General features: G+C 30.4%; 1 protein-coding gene across 4 annotated transcripts in view; it reads left to right on the forward strand.

Annotated features, from left to right (window-relative positions):
• Window positions 1-18: 18 nt before the first annotated feature.
• The window catches only part of LOC142320868 (proton-coupled zinc antiporter SLC30A2-like), a 145,725-nt gene continuing 122,335 nt past the window's right edge, over window positions 19-23,408 (forward strand). The window contains exon 1 of one of the 4 annotated variants that reach the window (XM_075358871.1): window positions 19-430. In XM_075358871.1, coding sequence (XP_075214986.1) covers window positions 135-430 — 296 coding nt within the window. In that variant the 5' untranslated portion in view covers window positions 19-134. Of the gene's footprint in view, window positions 431-18,836; window positions 18,980-22,400; window positions 22,838-23,408 lie in introns of those variants that run through there. The other 3 variants (XM_075358849.1, XM_075358865.1, XM_075358857.1) reach the window with 3 other exon arrangements.

Here is a 23,408-nt window from a genome sequence, read left to right on the forward strand (position 1 = left end):
CTAATAACGTGTGTGTCGTTGCGTGCTTGTCGTATGTTTTGAATTGATGAAATGATGTTCAATCCTGTTATTGCTCTGTAGTCTGTTCTTGCCTTCATTTTTATATTTTATTATTGTAGAATTTATAAGCAATAATGGAAAATGAAAAAACTTGCGAGGAACAGCCTTCTCGTTCTGCGTCGGGTACGATTATTTACAGCGTTTCTTTTTGTGATAGTATTATTGATGGTGATCAAACACCTCTTATGAATAAAAATGATTTAGAAAACCCATTTTATGAACCGCGCGAATGTTACGTTAGTGAATCGGCGAAATTAACATTCAGAAGTAAAAATGTACCTATTTTAAAACGTGGAAGAACAGTTGTAGATCATTGCCATTGTGCTAAATCATTTCCTTCACTTAAAGGACCAAATAAACATGATAAAAGGTAAGATGAATTATCATTTGCGATGTATGATTTTTAAAAATGAGCGGTTTACAATTTAATTCTTTATAAATAAATTTGTGGAACATAGTTGCTTATTGTCATATTTCTTGTTTGAAATGAACTTTATGAATGGGTTTAGCCAATTTTTTTGTATTGTGTTTACAGTTTGTTGGTGGTGAGAAACTAAGCAGGAAAATTATCAATTTTTCATCAAGATATTTTGAAGTAAATTACATTTATTTATTTACATTTGTTAGAATTCCAAAATATTTAACTTATTTGTAATGATATCCATAAATTATAAATAAGTGCAATAAAAAATTAATGATAGGAGTTCTATTTTAAAATTGCAAAAGTTACAAATTTCCATAAAATTAATTGAATTGTTTCAGTTATTCAATTCATCATTAAATTAATTGTAATTGTTTATCATACTGTTTGTCTTGGTGGTTAGTAATCATTTCATTTCTATTAATAAGTATTCCTTATGAAACATTCTGGGTTATTGCACTAAGAATTTCATGCCGAAAAGTGACTTAATAATTAAGATGAAGTCAAATTTTATCATCCGTAAGATTAAGTAAGAATTTAATTTGAAAACAGTACCATGGGCCACCCCCTTAGAAGGGCTTGAAATTGTATTTCTAATCAAAAGATAAAGTAGTTGACAAACTTCATCCTGAAAGTTATAGTATTCTATCTGGAACAGTTTTATAGTTGTTGAGGGGGCTTCCATTTATATTTATATGAGTATATTTGTTTTTTTTTTTTTTTAATTACATTATTTTTAATGTAATTGCTTTTAATTCATTTATTTTTGTAATTGATGAATGCTTTACATATTTTTGTTTTATTATTATTTTGAGGTCCCTTTTACAACCCAATCCATGTTCCATATTACAAAATTTGATTTATGTTCCTTTATGAAAATTCTCATACATACTCTTTCTTGAAAGCTTTGTAATATTTTCTGAAGTGCTTTTGTTGAATGTGGGTTACTGGTGATCATAATACATTTGAATATCTGCTTTAAAAAAAAAGTGATCAAACTTTTATCTTTTTTAGAATAAAAAAGCAATTAATAAGTAGAAAAGATAAAGAGTGGTCACTGTAAGATGTTTCTTAGCATAGCAAAAGCTCAAGGCTGTTTGCAATTCGTTTGTTGAATGAAAATTCATTTCTAATCTATTTGTTAATCTAATATTTTTGAAGAAAATAAATATTATACAAAGTTTAATTAAAATAAAATGCTTCTATTTTGTATCGGTTTAGTGGAACTATACTGGTACAGAATGTAACTTCTGAAAAAATATTATAAAAGCATACTTTGAAGTATTTAGAAAATTAGGAGTTGTTGGCCGAGTTGATTTGTTATTCATTTTAAAGTGAGTTTACGCTGGAATTTAAAGAATGTTAATGCATAAGACTTGTGTACAGGTGATCTGTCAGCATTGCTACAATCTGTTTTGTGATTGCAAATTATGCTGTTTTCTTGAGCATTTTAAATGCATGGAAAAATATAAAATTCTAGCTCATGCGATATAATATTTTGTTTTTAAACACAAGCGAAAGGTGCCATGTATTGTGTAGTGATGCCCACCAATTAATAACAGTTGAAATATTTTTAAAAAAAATGAAATTGTAATTTTTAAAAGTGTTCTGCTATAAATTCATTGGATCCCTAGAAATCTTAAAGCTTATAGTTCACTATTGGACTCTTCATCCATCCTTGCTGGCCAATTTCAATTATAAAATTCTGAGATGCAATGAAATTAGCATAAAATTAATAATGTTCTATGTAACCAGTAAGACTGTTGTGTACATATTCTTTACCAGTGGTTTATTAATATCATTTGTTAAAAAAAAATGTTTGCATCAATTATTGATAAAAAAATTTTTAAAAATCACATTATTGAACACTTTTATATTATTTTGTATCATTCTTATTGGTTAAATTTTTGCTTTCATAAAAAACTTTTGCCTTAGAACAGCAACCTTTCCTTAAAGTTAATGTTAATTATGATTGAAGAAATATATTAAACCTTTAATATAAAATTATTATGAGCGATATACTTACTGTTTACAAATTATTAAAAATTTTAATTAAACTATTGAGTCATTTAAATAAAAGAATAAAAACTGGAAAATCAGAGTGCACAAAATTTACACTAACATTTGTAAAATACTTTTTTTTTAATCTACTCCCTATATACCCAAAAAGGTTTTTGTACCATCTATTCACTAAGAATTTTTTTTTTAAATATTAAGTGAAATATTACAACTTCCTATCTGTATTTCCAAGAAAGAAACATTTTTTATACTTCTTACTAAATGATGCCTCCTTTTTTTAATAAACATTCATAAAAGTTGTATTAATATCTACTTCTTTACATTGTTTTTCTAAAAACATTGTTTACAGATTCTGTGTATGGGTGACACTAATACACAACCACCCTATTCAGATGAAGATCGGTACCCTTGCTAATTTACTGATACATTACAATCACAAAAGATGCCAAAGGGTAGTGATAAATGAGTATTATAATGACTCTTTGAAAGGAGTAAGCTTTTAAACAGTGAAACAATTTTCTAAACTTTACTGTAGTTAACCCAAGAAAACAAGACTTGTATGACTGTACAATAGTATATAAAAGGTTAAGTAATCTTGTGTTGGACTGAAAATACATTTTTTCAATCTGCCCATTTGACTTTAATCTATAGTATTTGCTAATTACTTAAACATTTTAACCTAAAGAAAAATTGTCAAATTTTTTGTCATAGTGTGAGATCAGTTAATTTTTATAGAATTTTATTAGTTTTTATTTTTAAAAATTAATTTTATTTTAACTTGTTGATCTGATAATCTAGAACATCTTTTTAAGGTTGATAAATAAAAGCAAGCAACGTGTTTGTAATAGGCATGTGTAATTACATACTGAGATTATTTATGCACTTGAATGGATATCTCATAATGATGTAATTCTGTTTATTTATTTAAAAATTGTTTACAGCAAATTTTATGTATTTGTATAAATACAACTTTCTAGTCTTGTTCAATATAATCATATTAAAAATGTAAGATGTTACTTTACTTCAGACTCCAAGGACTATAAAGATCATCCTGTGCAAAGTATTGTACCATTTTCACTTAAGGAAAAAGACTCTATTGCTTGTGTGTATGACAATCAGTGGTGGATAGGAGAAGTGGTAGATATTAGCCTTGAAAATGACGATGTGCAAGTTCATTTTTTCCACCCAGCTAGACATGAAATGAACATGATTTCAAAAGTCTCAATAAGATAAAGTGTGGGTGCCAACTTGAAAAGTCCTGAGAAAGTTGACATCACTTGCACTAACTACAGTGACGGGTTGTTCTCACACAATTTCAAGAGAATTATCAGAAGAGATATTACAGCTGTTGGTTAACCATACTAAATAATAAACTTTAATTGTTATAAAAACAGGCTATTTCCTTGAAGAATAATTAAATGTTGCTACAATTTATTTTTTCTTTGATAGTGTTTACAAAAATAAACAAATATAAAAATAAAAATGAATTCTTGAAGAAAGATGTAGGCTACTTATTGAAATCTCAGGGGTAAGTTTTACAAGTTTTGAATCAAAATTTTATTAGGTTACTAGTATTGGTTAAGTTATCATTAAATTACGACCTATCAGAATTTAAAAAACTACTTTAAAAATATTGAAAACATCAACTTCAACAACATAGGTGGTAAATATGAAAAATATATAAAAAATGTTAAGTGCAAAGAAGACAAGAAACTACCTTGGAGTACTTATTTTAGTGAGTCAAAATGGTATCGCTTTCAACAGGGTTTTCATAATTTTTGAGAGGTTATAACTTTTTTATTTGCCATAGACATTTACAAAAATACTGCAAGTTGTGCAAATTTCAGATATTTATCACCAGCCCCATCAGAGTTATTTTAAGCCAAAATTTGAATTTTAAAAAATAAATTAGTTTTCAAAAATTATAAACAGTTTGGGGTAACTATATCACATTAATATTATTTATGGTAAAATTTCTAAGATATACCTACATAAAAAAAAAACAATAAATCCAACTATGTATGTCATCCCTGCCTCTTGTAAAAAATTACCAAAAGTGAAATTTCACCGTTTTTCATGTTCAACTTTATTGGTAATCTTCTCATAGAAAGAAGAGAGATAAGTAAATAAACCACTGGAGCAATCTTTTACCTTGAGAAAATATGATAGTAAACTAAAAAATATAACTAAAAAACCAATAGTTTTTTGTTATGATTTTTTCTGTAAACCCTTAAATCACAAAAGTAGGTCTGTGCACCATAACAAAAATGGCCGCCATAGGTAAACTGCCTAAATAGAAACTTTAAAAAAAATTGTTTTAAGGTCCTGAAACACACAGGTAACAACTGGTTTTGGAATTGGTCAAGCAACTAGCTTATGTTTTTTTGGGACACTTCAAATGGATTGACCCATAAAAAGAATATGGGGTGACAATATTTAAGAATTATTGATAACATAAATTTAAACTGTCTGTATATTAGCATTTCCCACAAACTTTTTAATAATATAATTTTTATTTTAAATTATTGAGGGGTGTCGCTAGCACTCTCTCACAAGTATGACAATTTGACAAAGATGGTGGCGCTAACTCTACAATCTTTATAGAAGGGATTTTTGACACCTCTCGTACTATCAAATTCATTTTATTAATTAAATAAGAATGATGTGTTTAAGAATCCTGAATAAAAATGTAATATTATTATTATAAAATCTTCAGAAATGCACTCATGAAAAAGATGTATTTTACTCAGGTAATTTAGGTTGCTTTGTAGCCTGTGCATTTTAAATGGAGCTGCAATGACCTGAAGTTAAAAAAGGACAAATATTGGTCTAAGCAGGAATTCACAAACTTTCATGCAATCTGTAGTTAGTAGAGGTGACAAAACCAGTATCAGCTCGGAATAGATGCCATATGTTAGAATTATTTTAATGTAATTTTTTCCCACATTTATAAGTTGCATTTCTAAATTAAAATATAAAATATATACAAAAAGTCTAAAGACACTGTAATACAAAAACTTTACATGTCCAAGCAGCCCAATTATTTCCAAATAAGAGTATAACTTACCCTGAAATCTCTTTCAGCAGACTAGTCAAGTACGGTGAAAGTCTCATGAGTTTTTTTATTGAAAATGAATCTAGTAACGATGTGTATTACTTGGTTGATTCCATTTTTACTTCCTTATACAAAGTAAAGGAAGTATTATGATTGCGAAAAATTTTGGTTTCCAGATTTCAACAGAAATATCCATTTTGACCATTCCTGCATCCATTTTGACTAGTTTCCACAATACGTATATATCTCACTTAACTCAAAAACAATTAGCCGTAGAGTGTTAAAATTTTGTATTTTAAATTTGGATTTTGGATCTTTTCTTAACTGCAGTAATAAGCCCTCATTGAGAGCTTTTCAACGATATATCATAAGTGGTACTTATTTTCATTAGTTCCAGAGTTTTAGCCAAATAAAATTTTAATTAATGAAATATTTGGATCTTGGGGTAAGGCATATAGATTTGAATCTGACTTTATCTCCTTTTTTTTATTTTAAATATATATCGATTGATTTATTAATCAATTATTAACCTCTCATTGTAAAAAAACATTTTGCGATAAATAATAATTCAATAAAAATAAAAAAATGAAAAAATATCAGAAGTTTTTAATGAAATAAAATTTTATGTACATTTCATTTTAAAAAAATGTATAAATATAATTTAATAGGCGTACAAGGAAGTCATGTTTAAAAAAAAGTTGTGATACATTTTGTTCATCACATCTCTTTTGTTAAGATCTTGTATATAAATGGTTTGAAAAAAACATTAGCTCAACATAAATATGTTGAGCTAAGCATAGTCTTATATTGAAATATAAAAGAAACTTTGTGTAGTAGGAAAATGATCGAATGAAAGATTAAGCGTGACAGAATGTGTTTTGATTTCATTTTTTGCATAGAGTTGAAGATATACATGGAGTTAATAAAACTTATATTAAAATAAAAATGAAACTATGTAAAAGGAAAATGATAGAGTGAAAGTTTAAACTTGACAAAATGTGTTTTGGTTTCATTTATCTTCATAGAGTTGAAGATGGAATTGTCCATAGAGTTACATGTAGATAGTCATACTTGCTCCTAAATAATATTTTTTATTAAAAAAAATCACTAGTTTTGGAAATAAATTCAGAGGCAGATTTCTGTTTTGAAAAAACTTGGTTGTATGCATGAATAGTGTTCAATATGAATATTAAATAAATCATGAAAAATACTAATGGGATGTGTTTTTATTTCACTTTTTCATTGATTTGAAGATGGAATTGTCTATAGAATTTCTTTTAGAATTAATAAAAATGTCTTGTATAGAAATGAAAAAGAAATTTTATATAATAGGCAAATTATGGAATGAAAGTTTAATCCATAAGTAGTACAGACCATAAAGTCATACTTGATCGTAAATAATTTTTTTTTTTATAAAAAAAAGAATAATCACTTATTTTGAAAATAGATTTGGAGACAAATTTCTGTTTTGAAATTCTCTATTTACATAAATTTGTTATAGATATTTATTGGTTTCAGTTTAATAACAGGGATGAAATTTGAACTTAAATATGTTTTATTTAGTTTTTTAAAAAATATCAAAATTGAAATAGTTAATTTTTATGTTCATCTTTAAAAGTGTGTTTGAGATAACTTTTCATCTTTATTAAACATTGGTAAGTTATGAATTATGTTAATTTCTATAGAAATTTCTCTTAATTTGTTTCTTTTTTCCTATCAAAACTGTTTGTTTTTTTATATACATAACATGAGTGCATATCAATTTAAGAACTTGATTCAATCTTTTTGTGTTTTGCTGTTGTCTTGCTTAGTTATCAAACATTTTGATGAAAATTTCATATCATTTTGTTTTCTGACTATCAACATGTTTTGTTTAAAGCAAAGATTTTGTAGGTAAGTGTTTCTGTTCTAATAAATAATTAAAAGATTTTCAAAAAAATGAATGAATACTATATTGCTGTTATGAAGCTTTTGCTACTGTCAAAAAATAATTTCAGTATAATTACTGGAGATGAAGATAACATTTTTTTTTATGTCCATTATCTAAAAAATAATTATTGGAATGCCTCAAAATTATATGAGGATAGAGATAACATTATATATTTTATCGTAATTAATCGACTAAATTTTACAGAATAGTTATGTTAAAGTGATTAAACTTGGAAATTTGTATTTACTTAAAAAAAAAAAAACATGTTTTTTATTAACAGAATGTAATTTGTTGAACAAATTATGTTCGGTTAATAACCTAATACACTATTTTTCTTTGATACTAGGTTGATGACCTTGTTATCCTAATCCTAATGCCTGATCATTTACGCATGTGCCTCAGAAGTTTTCAAACAAAAGGTTGTTTTAATCTTATGTTTATAATAGTTAGTGAATGGTTTATGCAAAAATCCTGAAATGATGAGTTATTTTTTTCACAAAAAAAATTGCAAGATAAAATTTCTACAACTAAAAACTTTTAAAAACTTGATCAGAGTAATATTTTTAAAATAACTTTTATCTGTTAAGTGATTTTTACTGTCTTCTGATGTGACTCATAAGTAGGACATATTAGTTTACAGTTTCATGTCTGAATTAATTTTTTTATAATACTGTATGTAATAACAATTTAAATCGATAAAAAAAAATTATAAGAAATAAAGAGTGTTAAATCTCTTTAATAAAACAACTAGAAAATATAGAGTAAAAATTTTATATCACTAGAAAGCTTTTTTGTTTAAGCTGTTTTAAATTAGTTGTAGATGTGCATTGATGTGTGTTTGTGTCTGACCTTGAATAAGATTATGCTGTACCAATAATATGCGAAAAGTTAAGTTTAGATTAATCTAAGTTTTGTTAATCACTTAATTTGTTAATCACTTTTTTTAACAAATAATAAAATATTTTGAGAAGTATTGATGGATTAGAAAACAAAGAACATGAATCTAGTTAGTCATGCATTTTATGCAAAAAATATTGATGATTCTAAACAGTAACACCACAGTGTCACCTACTAAATAAATCACATACCCTTTGTATAATTATTGTTCTTTTTAAGATTAGAATTTACATCGCTTCTGAATTTCTCGTTTTCATTAAATGATTTAACCCTTTTTCTCAGTTTAACAGCTTTCCCACAAGATTCTATTGTTACTGCCTTCAGTAATTTTGATTTTCTAAACCCAAATTGTTTATTTTCAATGTTACTGTGTTTAAATGATTCTTCAATAATGATATTAAAACTTTTATAAAAATCACAAAATACTGAAAGGTTTGTTACTACTTTAAGTTTTAGTTTAACCGCTATCCCTTTATTCATGAATTGATTTAAATTTAAATAATATCAGTTTATTCTCAATAAAGAAAAATTTTATAAAATTAGAGAGGCTCTCCTAAAAACACTTTACCACATAATTACTTATATGGAGGTATATATATTTTGATAATTATTATTCTTTGTTTTGAGATTTTGTTACTGAATCTACTTCATTTGGAAATGACACAAAGAGTTGCATGTCTTCTTAGTCTATGATGGTTGGTAATGTTAGTTTTTAGAAATATTAACTTAATGTACAATAAACTGAATCAAATTTTACAAAATGTTTTTAACAATTTACTTCAAAACATTTTCAGTTCTCGTTGGAATGAATTTCAATGACTACTGATGAAGAAGCAGCTGTTGAAATGGTGACAGACAACCAAAAATATTTTATTATAAAATTTTGTTTGGGTTGTCATTATGACAGATTGTATCTTTTCTAATTTTATTCTGTATTGTCTTTTGAAAGTATTGATTTGATGGTACTTTTTTCAGGCAGTATTAAAACTTTAAAGTTAAATAATGAACAAACATAAATGAAAATTTACTGATATAAATGATGAAATCTATTTCATAATTCTCTGATTTTATCCTTTCAGTTTTACAAATATTCCAAGTTGTATACTGTTCTGTAGTTCTGCAAGATGAGCGTTGGTTCTTTAAATCTGCAGCCACTTCTTTATTTTTTACAGACTCACTTATACATTTTAAAACACATGTGTGTTACTTTTTATCCTTCTCCCCATTGACAGATTTTGATATACTTTTTTTAATTTATTTTTACTTTGTGAGCTTAAAAATAGTCGTCGTGCTGTCAGTTATTATTAAGTACTATTATTAGAGCAAGCCATTGTCTTTGTGATCACAGATGCCCGACCACACCACCATGCACCTCATCAGCGATGGAAGCACATGGAAACACAACTGCAGAGGGTAGCAGACGAAGTGATCAAGGAGGTAGGTGACACCCAACCCCTTAACCCAGAAGACCTCATGTTTGTGCTGAAGGGAAAGTGCGAAGAAGCAAGACAACACAGAAAATAGGTTTATTGCGTCAGCTTTGCGAAAATAGATCAGCTGAAATTGCGTCCCTCAGGAAAGAGGCCCAGAAGAAGAAGAGGGCACTTACGCAGGCCAGGGTACATCGTAATACGCTGCCTGAGCAGCTGCAACAACTATTGGAGGTTTATAAGGAATCCAGACGTCATTTGAGGGACGCGATACTGGCCAAAATAGAGGCATGGCGAAGACTGACGGGGGAATTGGACGCCGACCTCTGGCGGGAGGCCTATCAGATCGCGATGAAAACGTTTGGGCGACGCCTCTCCAGGTTGTCTCATGGCCAGACCCTACGGGCGGTCCAGTCGCTTTTTTTCAGCCTTTGGTGGGGATTGTGTGGAGCCGGAAGGTGGGCACGGGCAGCGCTTTTCGCTGGACGAGCTACGGTGGGCGACCTCCAGGATCAACGCGAAGAAGAGTGTAGGACCAGACGGAGTGCCTGCGGTATTGATAAAGTGCCTGGTTGCTCGACATCCATGGGCGATGTTAGACACTCTGAACACTGCTCTGGAGAGGAGAGACTTCCCCCGCTGTTGGAAAAAAACACGACTGGTGCTCCTTCCCAAGCCGGGGGTGAGACTAAATATTGGCCCATATGTTTGCTCAGCACCAAGGGCAAACTATATGAGAGCATGATTGTAGAAAGAATACAACAGAAACTGTCGGGGATTGTCTCCCAATCAGTACGGATTTTCAAGAGTGAAATCAGCACTCGACGCAGTCAAGCACGTTGTTGACTGATCAAAGGAAATCGCTGCAGATACTTGGAGACCCAGAAGAATACCAGTGGTGGTCGTACTGGATATCCAAAATGCGTTCAATAGTGCACCCTGGCATGTCATCATGGAATAATTACGGATTAAGGGCCTTAGTGACTCCGTCCTATCGGTGATAGGACGGAGATAGGAGTATCCACGCGATAGGATACTTCCGGGATTGGAGTATCTACGCGGACACTGAGGTGGGACCCATAAACTTTGATGACATACACGGGGGTGTACCGCAAGTCTCAGTACTAGGGCCGTTATTGTGGAACGTGGCGGCCGATGGCCTTGCCCTGTTGGTGACTGAACGTACAGAGGATCTGGTAGAGGAGACTGCCAACGAGGTGGTAGTAAGAGTAAGCGTGTGGCTACGTGATCGAGGGTTGCAGCTGGCTCCAAACAAGACATCGATGGTGACTCTTGCTGGACGCAGGCAGCTGCGACGAATGAAGATCTGGGTCGACGGCCATATGGGACAGTAGAGTAGAAACCCTCGGTACATAGGAATACGACTAGATCGATCTCGCCGATTCACTGTCCGCATCCACAAGGTGACAGAGAGAGTGGAATGAGTTGTGATAGATTTGGGAAATATCCTGTCGACCAAAGGAGGCCCATGGGCCAGCAAGCTCAGGGTGTTGCTTTTCGTGGCAACTTCGATATTGCGCTACGCGGTCCCGGTATGTTATGAGATGTTGGAGGTTAGGAGAAATGTCGGGAGGCTTTCCTCACTCCAGCGCCAAGCTAATATAAGGATTATCTCGGCATATAGGACTATATCGGGAGTAGCAACGTAGGTGATAGCTGGAGTGCCGCCAATTCATCTCCGGGCGCTGGAGATGAAAGAGTGTTTGATGGAACAGCAAAGATGGAGGCCAGATGACAACGCACAGCTGAATGGAAGTCTAATTGGGAGGCATCAACAAACTGTGCCTGGATGAAGAGGCTCATACTGTGCCTTGAACCATGGCCCTGTAGGGCATTTGAGGAAGTGGACTACTTCCTGACCCAATTCCTCTTGGGGCATGGAGGGTTTGGGACGTACCTCTACAGATATGGCAGGAGGGACACTCCGACCTGCATCTATTGCGAGGAAGAGGATACAATGGAGCATGTATTCCGTTAAGTGTAAAAGTTGGGAGGGAGTCAAATGGCTGAAGGGACTTAGGTGGTTGACCCCAGTCACCTTGATGGAATACATGCTCCAGGGTCGGAGGCAGTGGGCTGAAGTTGCGTTACTGGCCTCACAGATACTGTAGACTGAAGGTAAGAAACACTCTGGGTCATAGAGTAATATGTTGGAAAAGACAAAGGAGTTATGGAATAGGGATACCCAACTACCAGGGTTGGAGCTGCATCCGGCCTTAAGCGTAATAAGCTTAGGTAATAGTACATTAGGTAATAGTAATAACTAAGTTATTACCTTAGGTATTTGCAGTTAGTACATTCTGAATTAATATTGTTCCTGTTATTATGTTGTTTTTATCTTTGTTTTATATTTGATGTATTTGTCTGGGATTATCTGTGATATGGGCAGAGTTGTAATATTATGTAAAATACTCATACGGGATGAACTGTAATCTAAGTAATAATTTTTTGCATCAGTCATATGAATTTGTGTAATTTGTATCAGCTAAATTGTTATGTACCTGTAAGTAACTTCTTGGAATAGTGTGATTTATGCCTTATTGTGAATTAAATTGGTGATGACAATGGTCACTAGTGTGGGGGTCGTGTTGAACTGGTAGTCATCATTGATTTGTAACTTGTAAATATTGTATATAAATGTTAGTTGTATTGTGTATATTACATAATATTAGTAACTGACTGGTTGTGCCAATAGGTGCAAATGTCCCGTTGCACTGAGCTGGTGGTCATGACCAAATTGAGATATGTTACGTATCAAATTTATTGTGTAATATATTTTGTAATAACTTGTGTATTGTTATAAAATTAGCTAATTTTGTTGTGCTCATGAGCACCATTGATTATGCCGCTAAGCTTGTGATCATAACCATTCTGGGCTATGCTGAAAATCATGTGTTAGTAAATAATGTAACTAGGTTAGTGATTTGATTGTATTCTTTTATATTCGATTTTCTATATTTTGTTGTATAAGTAATGTTAGCACTACTAGCATCCCTTAACAGCTTGAAGGAGATCAATCAAGTGCTGAACACAGCACAGGGAAGAAGGTATCCAAGGAGAGCAGGAGACATTAGAATAAAATATATATATATATATATATATATATATGGGATGAGACTTCAAAAAATAAAGGAAGTGGGGATGAAATGTGGCAACATCTAGGGCCAGGCGGGCATCCTCCGTGTCTAAGACATCTTGGTTCGCCCACATGCAAGAGCGGGGAAATCGGGGTACTTCCAATGATGGCACGGAAGATCCTGATAGTATGAGAGGGCGTGTTACGAAGAAGGGCATGCGAAATGCATGCCTGGAATCTAGTAGGTTAGGACCGAGAAGGGCAGCTCCCCTGTGGAGGGGTATCTTGGCTATCCAGAAACGGAAGTCGGGTTGTTTCTATGATCCAGAGGAGACCCCAATGGGGTGGCCTTTGGGGAAGCCAAGTCAGGGTGGGCAATCTGCTGCCATGACACTCCAAAGCAATCAAGGTAATGCTTTAAGGCTGTACTGGTACTATTATTAATTTATATTCTTCCTTTTTCTGAATTATTTCAGTAAAAACATTGTGTACAAATGATAAAAATTAAAATGATCTTATCAAATGTATAAAATTTTTAAAAATATTTTCAGACATTGAAAGGATCATTAGAATTTTGTTACTCAGTACATGTACAGAACGCCATATAAAAGTAGTTTGTTTACCATAAATTATACCTTTAAAATAACTGTTCTGATAGAAAAAGAATATCATGGTTTTAAAGGTATTTAATATCTTTTAACTGACTTACAATAATGAATGACAAAGAAAATGAAAGAGTAATTTACAGTTTTCCCCTACAAGTGTTCAGTAGGAGAGTTCACCCCATACTTTAATCAGTATATCTGGTGTAATGGAAGTGACAGTTGCTTCAATCCTGTGCCTCAAATCTGGTAGATCAGTAGGTAGCAGAGGCACATACACAGATCCTTAGTAAAACCCTGAAGGAAAAAAATCATATGGGATCAGATTGGATAGCATTTTGGAGGCCATTGCAAACAAGCTCTGTTATCAGGTCTTTCCTGACCAATAAATTGACATGGACCAAAAGATCCAATCACAAACGAATAAGAGGAGAAAAAGGAGACAAGGAAACATTTATTAATTAAGCTTTTTTTAGCAGATTTCAGAAGAACCTGGAAAAAGCTACTGTGCCCACTCATATTTATATAGAAATGTACGTATAAGATTTTTTTCTCCATTCAGTAGGACACAAATCTTAACCAATTTTGACAAAACTTGGTGGGATGATGTAAAATGTTTGGGAATAGAGTCCTGTTGATTCAAGTGAATCATTTCACAGGAGCCGGAGTTAAAGCCAAAAACAGAGTTTTTTAGTATATTTTCAGCCTTTTTTTTTTCATTTTACTGAGTGCGGTTTTTTACATTTCCTTTTACTTTCTTAAGAATAGATTATTTTAAGAAGTAAAAGTGTTTGATGCATATCAACTGTTCTATACAAAGCCTGTGTAGCACTGGTGAAGCATACAAAATACTTTTATTTATACTATTTGTAGTAATATTGATATATACTAAATGTTTAATTATGTGCCTCTTGAAATATCTTATTAGTTAAGTTTTGATATCCTAATTGAGAAACTTAAATACTTAAACAGTAATACAATAAATTAATTTTTTAGCAAATTTTCAAAGAATTTGTAAAATTCATTACTGCGCCACATTAGATTTTCTTAAGAGCGTGATGGTGGGGGTGGACAAACTATTTGTATGTTTCAGAGTCACCTGAACTCGATTCTGGAATATTTATATATGTATGTATAAGATTTCTTCGTCCATTCTACCAGACAAAAATCTTAACTGATTTTGACGAAACTTGGTGGGGTGATGTAAAAACCTAGTAGAAATAGAACCCTATCAATTTTCAAGAGAATCGATTCACATCATTTGGTTATGATTTCACAGTTAACTGAAACCAGAAATCCTCCCTTTTGATACACTTACTGCGACAGAGTTTTCTTCTTATTTATTTAATTTTTTATTAAATATTAATACAGTTATTTTAAATTTAGATTATGACTGCGACAGAGTTTTTTTTCTTATTTAATTTTTTATTTAATATTAATACAGTTATTTAAAAATAAGTTTATGAATTTGTTATCTAAATAGTAAACAATTTGTAGTTTCTAATGATTTATGAATCCATATTAAGTTAACCATTTTTGTTTAGCATTCTTTTGTTATATTAATAACTAAGGATTAAAATTACTTTTTATTGGCTGCATATAGCTAGAACATAATTTTTGTATAAATATAATCATTCTAAGATTATTTTTTAGAATTACTAGTTATTTGATTTGTTTTTATAAATAGAAAGTGCTTATTGTACAAAAAAAAAGTTATTTTAATCTCTCTTGGCGTATTGAAATAGTTTGTTGTATTTTTATCAGTAAAGTTATTTATCCCATTATGAACAAAGGTCAGCCGTAAGTGAATAATAGTGCACATTTTATGAACATTTATCATTAATTTTTTTCTTAATTTTCCATTATAAAATTTTGTTACACCAGGAAAAATTATTTTGTCAGCATATTATGTGTAAATAGGACATAAAATCTGTAAATGTTTAAAATGGTTTCTAAATAAAAAAATATTGATTATGATATAATTATTTAAACATAATTTAAAAAATTTATGAAATAAACTTAGTGTATCTATTTTTAATAGTATAAAAATGTAGCATATTGACTTGTGAATATATATCTTGACCTTGAGGTATTAAATAGAACTTGTCTTAATTTATTATATTAATATATTTGCTTTTTGAAGATGCATTGACCATTTTGACTCTATTAAAGTCTATTGATTGATTATTATATTTATGTAGCAAGCCTTGAAATTATGGATATATAATAAAATCATATGCATTGTTGACAAAATATTTCCCTTGCATAATATTTTGCATTTTTGGTTATCAAACTTACTGTACTACTTTTGCTTTTGTTAGCAGAAACCAACAGCCACCACTTCTGCCACCCCAACCGCTACCAAAATTAACATTTCTCCTATTGTAGTCATCCACTTTAAGATTCTTGCTTACATAGGTAATGAATGACACCATTTTAGACACACCCAGACATCCATTATGCCATTTTCTAGCTTGATCCGACCAAGAATTTTATTACTGGCCCTACTCCAATGATTTTCTTTTAATTTTGTAATTTTACATCATATTTGTAAAATATGATGTACTCTCAGCATTTCTTTTTATTTCTTAAATTTTATTTTAACATTTCAAATAAATTATTTGTGGTCAGTCTTCATGTCTATTCTGAATGGTTTTTTTGAAACTATAATTTCATTATAAAATCCATAACCATTTTTTGTGTCTGTCTGATATAGTGTACCGTGTTTAGGTTTGCTGATCTTTTTTTGACAAGGTGTTTGATATGAAACATTTTTTATCCATACTGAAATGTACATGTCATCAGTCTCAAAGTCTTATAAAGAGCCACGTAAAAAAAATTGTCTCCTAATACAACTTAGGTATTATATACCGGAAGGAATTATTAAATTTGTATTTTCAAAGAATTATGAATTCCTTCTTACTCTTAAATGTAACTGGCCAAGTGTTTTCAAATGCTATCCTTTTCTGTTTACAGCATTCCAGTTTCTCATTATTATTGCTATCATCGTCTAACTTATTTATTTAATAACATATCTTTTCATCAACTGTTAAATAGACCAACATGCAAAGCCCAAGCTAACCATAACACCACTACATAGTTACTACAGGATTTGCTTCAGGATCTGTTCTGTAATTCAGAATCTCAAAAATATCCCTAAAGCTCCTTCATCAAGAACGGTTGCCCTGCTTGGTCGCTTGGTGTTTTTCATTTGCTACCAAATATTTCTTAATATATATTAGTGAGGAAAGAAGCTGTAATTGGGCTTAAGTCTTTAGTTACTGAAAAAATAATAATTTCCAAGAAGAAAAAAATTTAAAGAATTATTTTTTATATACTGATGTGAATATTGTCAGTTGGTTGTACATTGAAACTGATTTGCAAAAACAATTTGAATCAATTTTGGACAATTTAAATTACGTTTTCTACTAATTACATATAAAAGTGGCGTAATTACATTAATTATTACGATTAAGAATATGTTAACTGTTCTTAAGTTGTAGTACGTAATGTAAAAAAACAAGAGAAAAAGTTTTTCCGAAGCGTTTTTAATCGTATAATCTCAATTATATAGTGCTATTATTTTCTGTTCATAGAATAACCTCTCTATCACTAAGCTTATCTTTTCTAAGATAATGTTAACTCAAAACTCATTCATTTTTTATTTTTTTTACTTTCCTTCACGTAACATTTCTGATAAATTATCATTACGGTGTTTTTTTTTTTTTTTATTGGTTTAGTGTGGTGTGCAAATGATTGTTTATTTAATATTTAGGGAAGGACGAACATTTTAGAAGTAATTTCTTTGATTAAAGTATTACGTATTTTATTAAGTAATATTTTTAAATACTTAAATGTTTTATCAGACGCATTAGTATTATAAGATAAATATATTTTGTGTTAAAAAAATAATATTTTCTTGTCGGAGTATTTGATATTTAAAAAAGTGAACTTTCGTTATATGCTTCATTTCACCTTTATATTCTTTATAATTACAGGAGAGGTTTTGTTGAAAATTTTAACATTTTTACTTCCTTGTACGAAGTAAAGGAACTATTGCAATCGCGAAAAATTTCAGATTTCAACGGAAATATTCATTTTGACCATCCGTAAATCCATTTTGACTAGTTTCGGCGTGACGTATGTACGTGTGTATCTCGCATAACTCAAAAACGATTAGCTGTAGAATGTTGAAATTTTGTATTTAGGACTGTTGTAACATCTAGTTGTGCACCTCCCCTTTTGATTGCAATCGACTGAACCAAAAGTGTCCAAAAAGCCCAAAATCCAAAAGAAATTTGGATTTTGGAGTTTTTCTTAACTGCAGTAAAGCCCTCATTGAGAGCTTTTCAACGATTATCATAAGTGTTACTATTTTCGTTGGTTCCAGAGTTATAGCCAAATAAAAAAATTTAATTAATGAAATATCTTAAAGGGGAAAGCATATCGGTTTTAATCAATATATTTAAATTAAAAAAATAAATTATTTTTTTATTTTTGAAGTCTGATTCAAACCAATGTGTGCACGGTTACGGATCCGACACGTTCTCACGTACACCACATATCTTACTTGAGCAACATGAAACAAAATTAATATATAAACTAACATAAAATGCTAAGGAAATTTTTAGAGCCATTTTTCTTGCTTATAATTGTATATTGTGTGTTAGTATTTTGTGTTGAAAACACTTAAACAGTGTCTTCAGTGTTACACACGCAATATAGTTCAAATTGGTGACCCGAATCCCGTGCCTTCCCCTTGTTAGCTACTGAAATGTGGATCTGAGTTAACCTGTAATATAATAAAAAGTCATTTCTTGTTTTCAAAAAAAATACTTTCAACGATGACAATGATTCAGTGTCTTTAAAGCCTATATCCATACTATATACTGATGGTGGAACAAACATTGCTCATTATTCTGCAATTTTACCTACAAGTTTGAATCTCATTCTTTTGAAACCAAAGTATAGACGAGATGTGAGACCTACTGAAAATTCACAAACTCTAGTAACAAGTGTTATAAATTCAGAACAAAACAAAGACAACACAGACAAAGAGAAAACCCGTACAACATCATACCCATTGTATCCTAGTAAAAAGTGTTAAAAATGTAAACTAAAAATTTAGTTACCTTTTTCAGTTTTGTTTTTATTTTCATTGAATTTAATGGAAAAAAAAAAAATATATATATATATATATATATATATAAATAATGATGAAATAGGATATGCATGAATATGTAACACTTGGTTCTCCATTTCACCTGTATAAATACATAATTTTTTTTTTATTTATGCATTTGTTTCAGTCTACTTGATAATAAATGTCGCAAAAAAATTCTTCTCCTGTTTCGTTTTTGTTTATGGTTACATCATAATAATTTCAAAAACGTAGTATTAGATAGATATAAAACTTACATTTCTTTAAAGAGTAATAAAGGGACTTTTACTCTATCCTAATATTTCAGGTAAGATTGTTGAGTTGATAATTTTGTAAATATTTGATGTTAATAAAAACTTATATTTTAGCAATTCTGTAACTTTATTAATAAAATTGGGGGATCGTATCTCGCTTTCAAAAGAAATAACTTTAAAGGAAGGTCAGCAAAAGATGTGTACATATAATTTAATTGGCGTACAAAGAAGTCATGTGGTGGTGTCTTCATCAGATTTTTTAATAAAAGAAGGAGGTTCTCGGTTCCAATCTTTTTTTTACGTGGCTTTAAGAACATTTAGAAGTTTCTTTGTTGTTCCATTGCAACTTTTCCCGGTTAACTTTAATAAACTTTTTTTTAAATGGAAAATTAATTGTCTACATACACGATTCCAAGATATTTTTATTTTTTTGTCGTCAAAATCTCTTAGTATTGGATTGTTTGAAAAGTGTATTGATAATATACGAGATAATATCTCTCGTATGTAGAGACTGATGTTCAAAGTATTTTAATTAGAATATTTTTAAACGCTAGTAGAAAAAACATGTGTTAACTATTTAAGGAAGAATATAAAAACAAATAGCTATGCTAAAGTCGTTGAAGCGACTCGAAGTAGAAAGATTAATTATTATCACCCGTTATTTATTTATTTTATTTTTTTGTACTAATTTTTCCGAAACTACGTTTTTTTTAAAAGTAATTGTTTCTAAACAGTTTTTAAGTGAATCCAGGATTTTGAAATCAAATAAGAAAACTGATTTTCTTGTATTCCAGATACGGTATACGTAGCATCTCTCACTCGGTAGCTAACAGTCTATTAAAGACTTTTCTGTGCACTCTTATTTTATTTTTACCTGGATATAGGTTTGTGTGAGCCAGTTACTCTTTCGGGCAAAACTTATTCGACCGATTAAACTGAAATTTTGCGCGAACGTAGTTTTTATACCTGGAAAGAACATAGGACTCTTGCCGTTACGAAATAATTCACAGTTTCAAGATTGTAGCTGTTTTAATGGCTTGCGGTAACAACTTTGCTATGATCAAACCGTTGATAAAAGTCCCTTGTTTGTTTGATGTTTAGTTTGGTTATCAGAAAATTACCTTCAAATGTGCGACAGTGTACGGTGTGGCGAATGGCTGCATCTGCCTCCGGCTATCTGTCTAAAAAACGTAAAAAAATGTTTAAATAAATAAAAAAAAAGAGAAATGAAGTTTCGCGGTCACCTCCTAGTGGTGTTTTCGAGTTACGCTAAGTACCGCGTAAAATATGTTAAAGGACGGATAACCAGCTATAACTGTATTTAATATGAAATCTAACTATTTTGAAACCGCACTCTTTAGGTCACTCAAAGTATCAAGTCCGTGATGACCAAATTATTGCTCTGATGATTATTGCTCAAATTACAATACACTGATGGTTTTTATAAATTGAACAAACTTTAATTTCTATTTATCTATTATTTTCACAAACATAAGAATAATGAACACAGTGGAGGTCCAGGCGGAGTCCTGACCGGGTAGTTTTAAATAAAAACATGTGGAAAATATTATTTTTTTTAAATTTCGATCTTTTGAAATCGGCGTCAAATTAAGAATTAGTGTACTCTAGGTTTATTCATTTGAAAATTAGCGCCTGGTTCAAAAAATACTAGTTTTTACTTTTAAGCACGTTTTTTATGTCGGTTTTATTGTACTTTTAATGTCTGCAAGACTGTGTAAATACATTAAGTTTGTAATTATTAAACAAAATCTCTTACGCGTAAAATGTAAATATAAAAATGAAGTTTCTGGGGTTTTTACTGCCAGTCTACATGATAAATTATTACCAACTTTGATTTTTACTTCCTTGTACGAAGTAAAGGAAGTATTGTAATAGCGAAAATTTTCGGTTTTCATATTTCAACAGAAATATCCGTTTTGACCATCCCTGAATCCATTTTGACTAGTTTCGGCGTGACGTCTGTTCGTATGTATCTTACATAACTCAAAAACGATTAGCCGTAGGATGTTAAAATTTTGGATCTAGGACTGTTGTAACATCTAGTTGTGTACCTCCCCTTAATGATTGCAGTCGACTGGACCGAAAGTATCCACTTTTTCTTAAGTGCAGTAATAAGCCCTCATTGAGAGCTTTTTAACGATATATCATAAGTGGCACTTATTTTCATCGGTTCCAGAGTTATAGCCAAATAAAATTTTAATTAATGAAATATTTGGATCTTACAAGAAGAAGGCACATCGGTTGGAATCAGACTTCATCTCCTTTTTTTTAACTTTTTAAATTTAAATTTATTGATTTATTAATAATTATTAGCCTCTGATGGTAAAAACATTTTTACAATAAATAATATTCAATAATAACAATAAAAAAAAACATCACAAGTTGTAAATTTGAAGAACATCACAATGAAGTAAAATTTTATGTTATCATTTTTTTTAAATTTGTATATATAATTTAATAGGTACAAGGAAGTCATGTGGTGTCTACATCATATTTTTATTTCTCAGGAAGTTGACTGTTTAAATACACGCTGTATGTATATCGTAAGATTTCTGATTGTATAAATCTGTTATCCTCGTTTTCATTTTTTCAATAAATTCAGAGCAAAAAAAGTTATATTGGACTTTTTGTTATTTTATCTTGTTTCATTTGCATAGTTGCTGTACCTGGATCTGCTGAAATCCTAATTTTCCCTCTTCCCTTTAATTCGATTAAATCTTTGATCTTTGAGCTACCTTTTAAAATTATATTTATCTAGAATCCTTTGAGTATTATATATATATTTAATATTATATAAAACCTAGGAGTAAAAAACTAATGGGTCTTCTCCTGTACGACACTGTAATCTTAAGATTCAGCAAATATTACATTATGTAAAATTAAATAGACTTTAAAATCATTAAAAAAAACATTCATCCTGCAGGCGTGGATGTTCACAGTTGCAATTCAGTATATATAAAGAATTATATCATGAAAAAAGATTAGAAATTATGAAGTAAATCTTATAAATATCCTAAAGAGTATTACTCCTAATTACGAGTATATTGTACATAATTGACGTAAATCGGAGCTCAATGGGTTAGCGTAGAACCGACGGCCTGACCTGTGCGCATCATTACACGATCAGAAATGACAGGTTGTGTTTGATTTTCAATAGAGTTTTAAAAATAACTGAATACTACACAGGTTTGCTTCTGTACGGTCAATCGCCGGTCGCGTCAGACCGGGGTAGCACTTAAGATTTTTTCTTCACTTAAGATTTTTTTTTTGTTTAATTTTCCACATTCAGCGGTTTATTTTAATAGTTGAACTTTGAGAGTATTAATTTTAAAATTATAGCATAGTTGCAGATTTTTTATCTCTTCAAGGTTGTTGCTGTTGTTTAAAACAATATTGTATTATTGGGTACAAAAATGTAGTACACTTAATACAATGCACGCATGAAACATTTAAACACATACACACCAGCACCACTAAATAAATGAGACGATAAAAATAAAAACAAAAACGATTACAAAAGTTATAGTTTCATGAGAAAAATTATTATATTTTAAACATCTCTGAGAATAAATGAACTGTTATCATGTTACATTACATTGTATTAAGTTACTGTTCGAGCCTCTTAGATTTTAGACGTTTTATCATGTGCTCTTATCTTTAAACACTCAGAAAAATTTTAACGTTTCAGTGTTGTTCAATACATAATACTATCAGATATATTATTGGTAATTAAAAGAAACAATGTTAAGTAAGACTGAAGAAATATTTGTGCGGGTGCTGTACTAATTATTTTATAGCGTGTGATTTCAGTATTAATTAAATTCAGTTATTTCTTGTTAATTTGTGTACAAATTCGTTGCAAGTATGAATGAGAAAACACCTTTAATGATGTAAGCAACTTATTTATCGTTGTATTAACAGTTTTTTTGTTATTGCTTTTTGTTATAACAGTTCTTTAAATATCAGTAGCCGTTTAATTTGTGTTGTAAGCTTCTTGCCATATTTGAGTTTGTTTTTTTTTTTTTTATTTTGTTAAATGTATAAATTTAAATATTGAGAGTAATATAAATGTTATAGTGATACTTTGTTTCCTGCATTTTCTATAGTTTGTGTTTTTTTTGTTTTTTTTTCAAAGTATTCATTGCTAAATAACCAATTAAGTTTGTAATCACTCCTTAGGAATCTGCTTCCGTTAAGTTACCAAGAAATTATCGATAAATAAATCGAATGATATTTGCCCGAGGAAGGAAGGAAAGGTTGGAAAAGGCATTTATTACCTTATTGCCACCCTGACACGCTTTATTTTTTATGTTAGTGCGCTATTCTGTTGGAAAATATAATTTCCCTTTTTCTGTTAACGTTTTAACGAAAATCTAACCGTTGTCAAAATTTCGATATTGCAAAAAACTGACGATTATTCGATTTAATCGAGATTACTGCCAAGTAATTCATCAGAATGCG

This window comes from Lycorma delicatula, chromosome 1, assembly GCF_047948215.1.
Source record: "Lycorma delicatula isolate Av1 chromosome 1, ASM4794821v1, whole genome shotgun sequence".
Taxonomy (NCBI): Eukaryota; Metazoa; Arthropoda; class Insecta; order Hemiptera; family Fulgoridae; genus Lycorma; species Lycorma delicatula.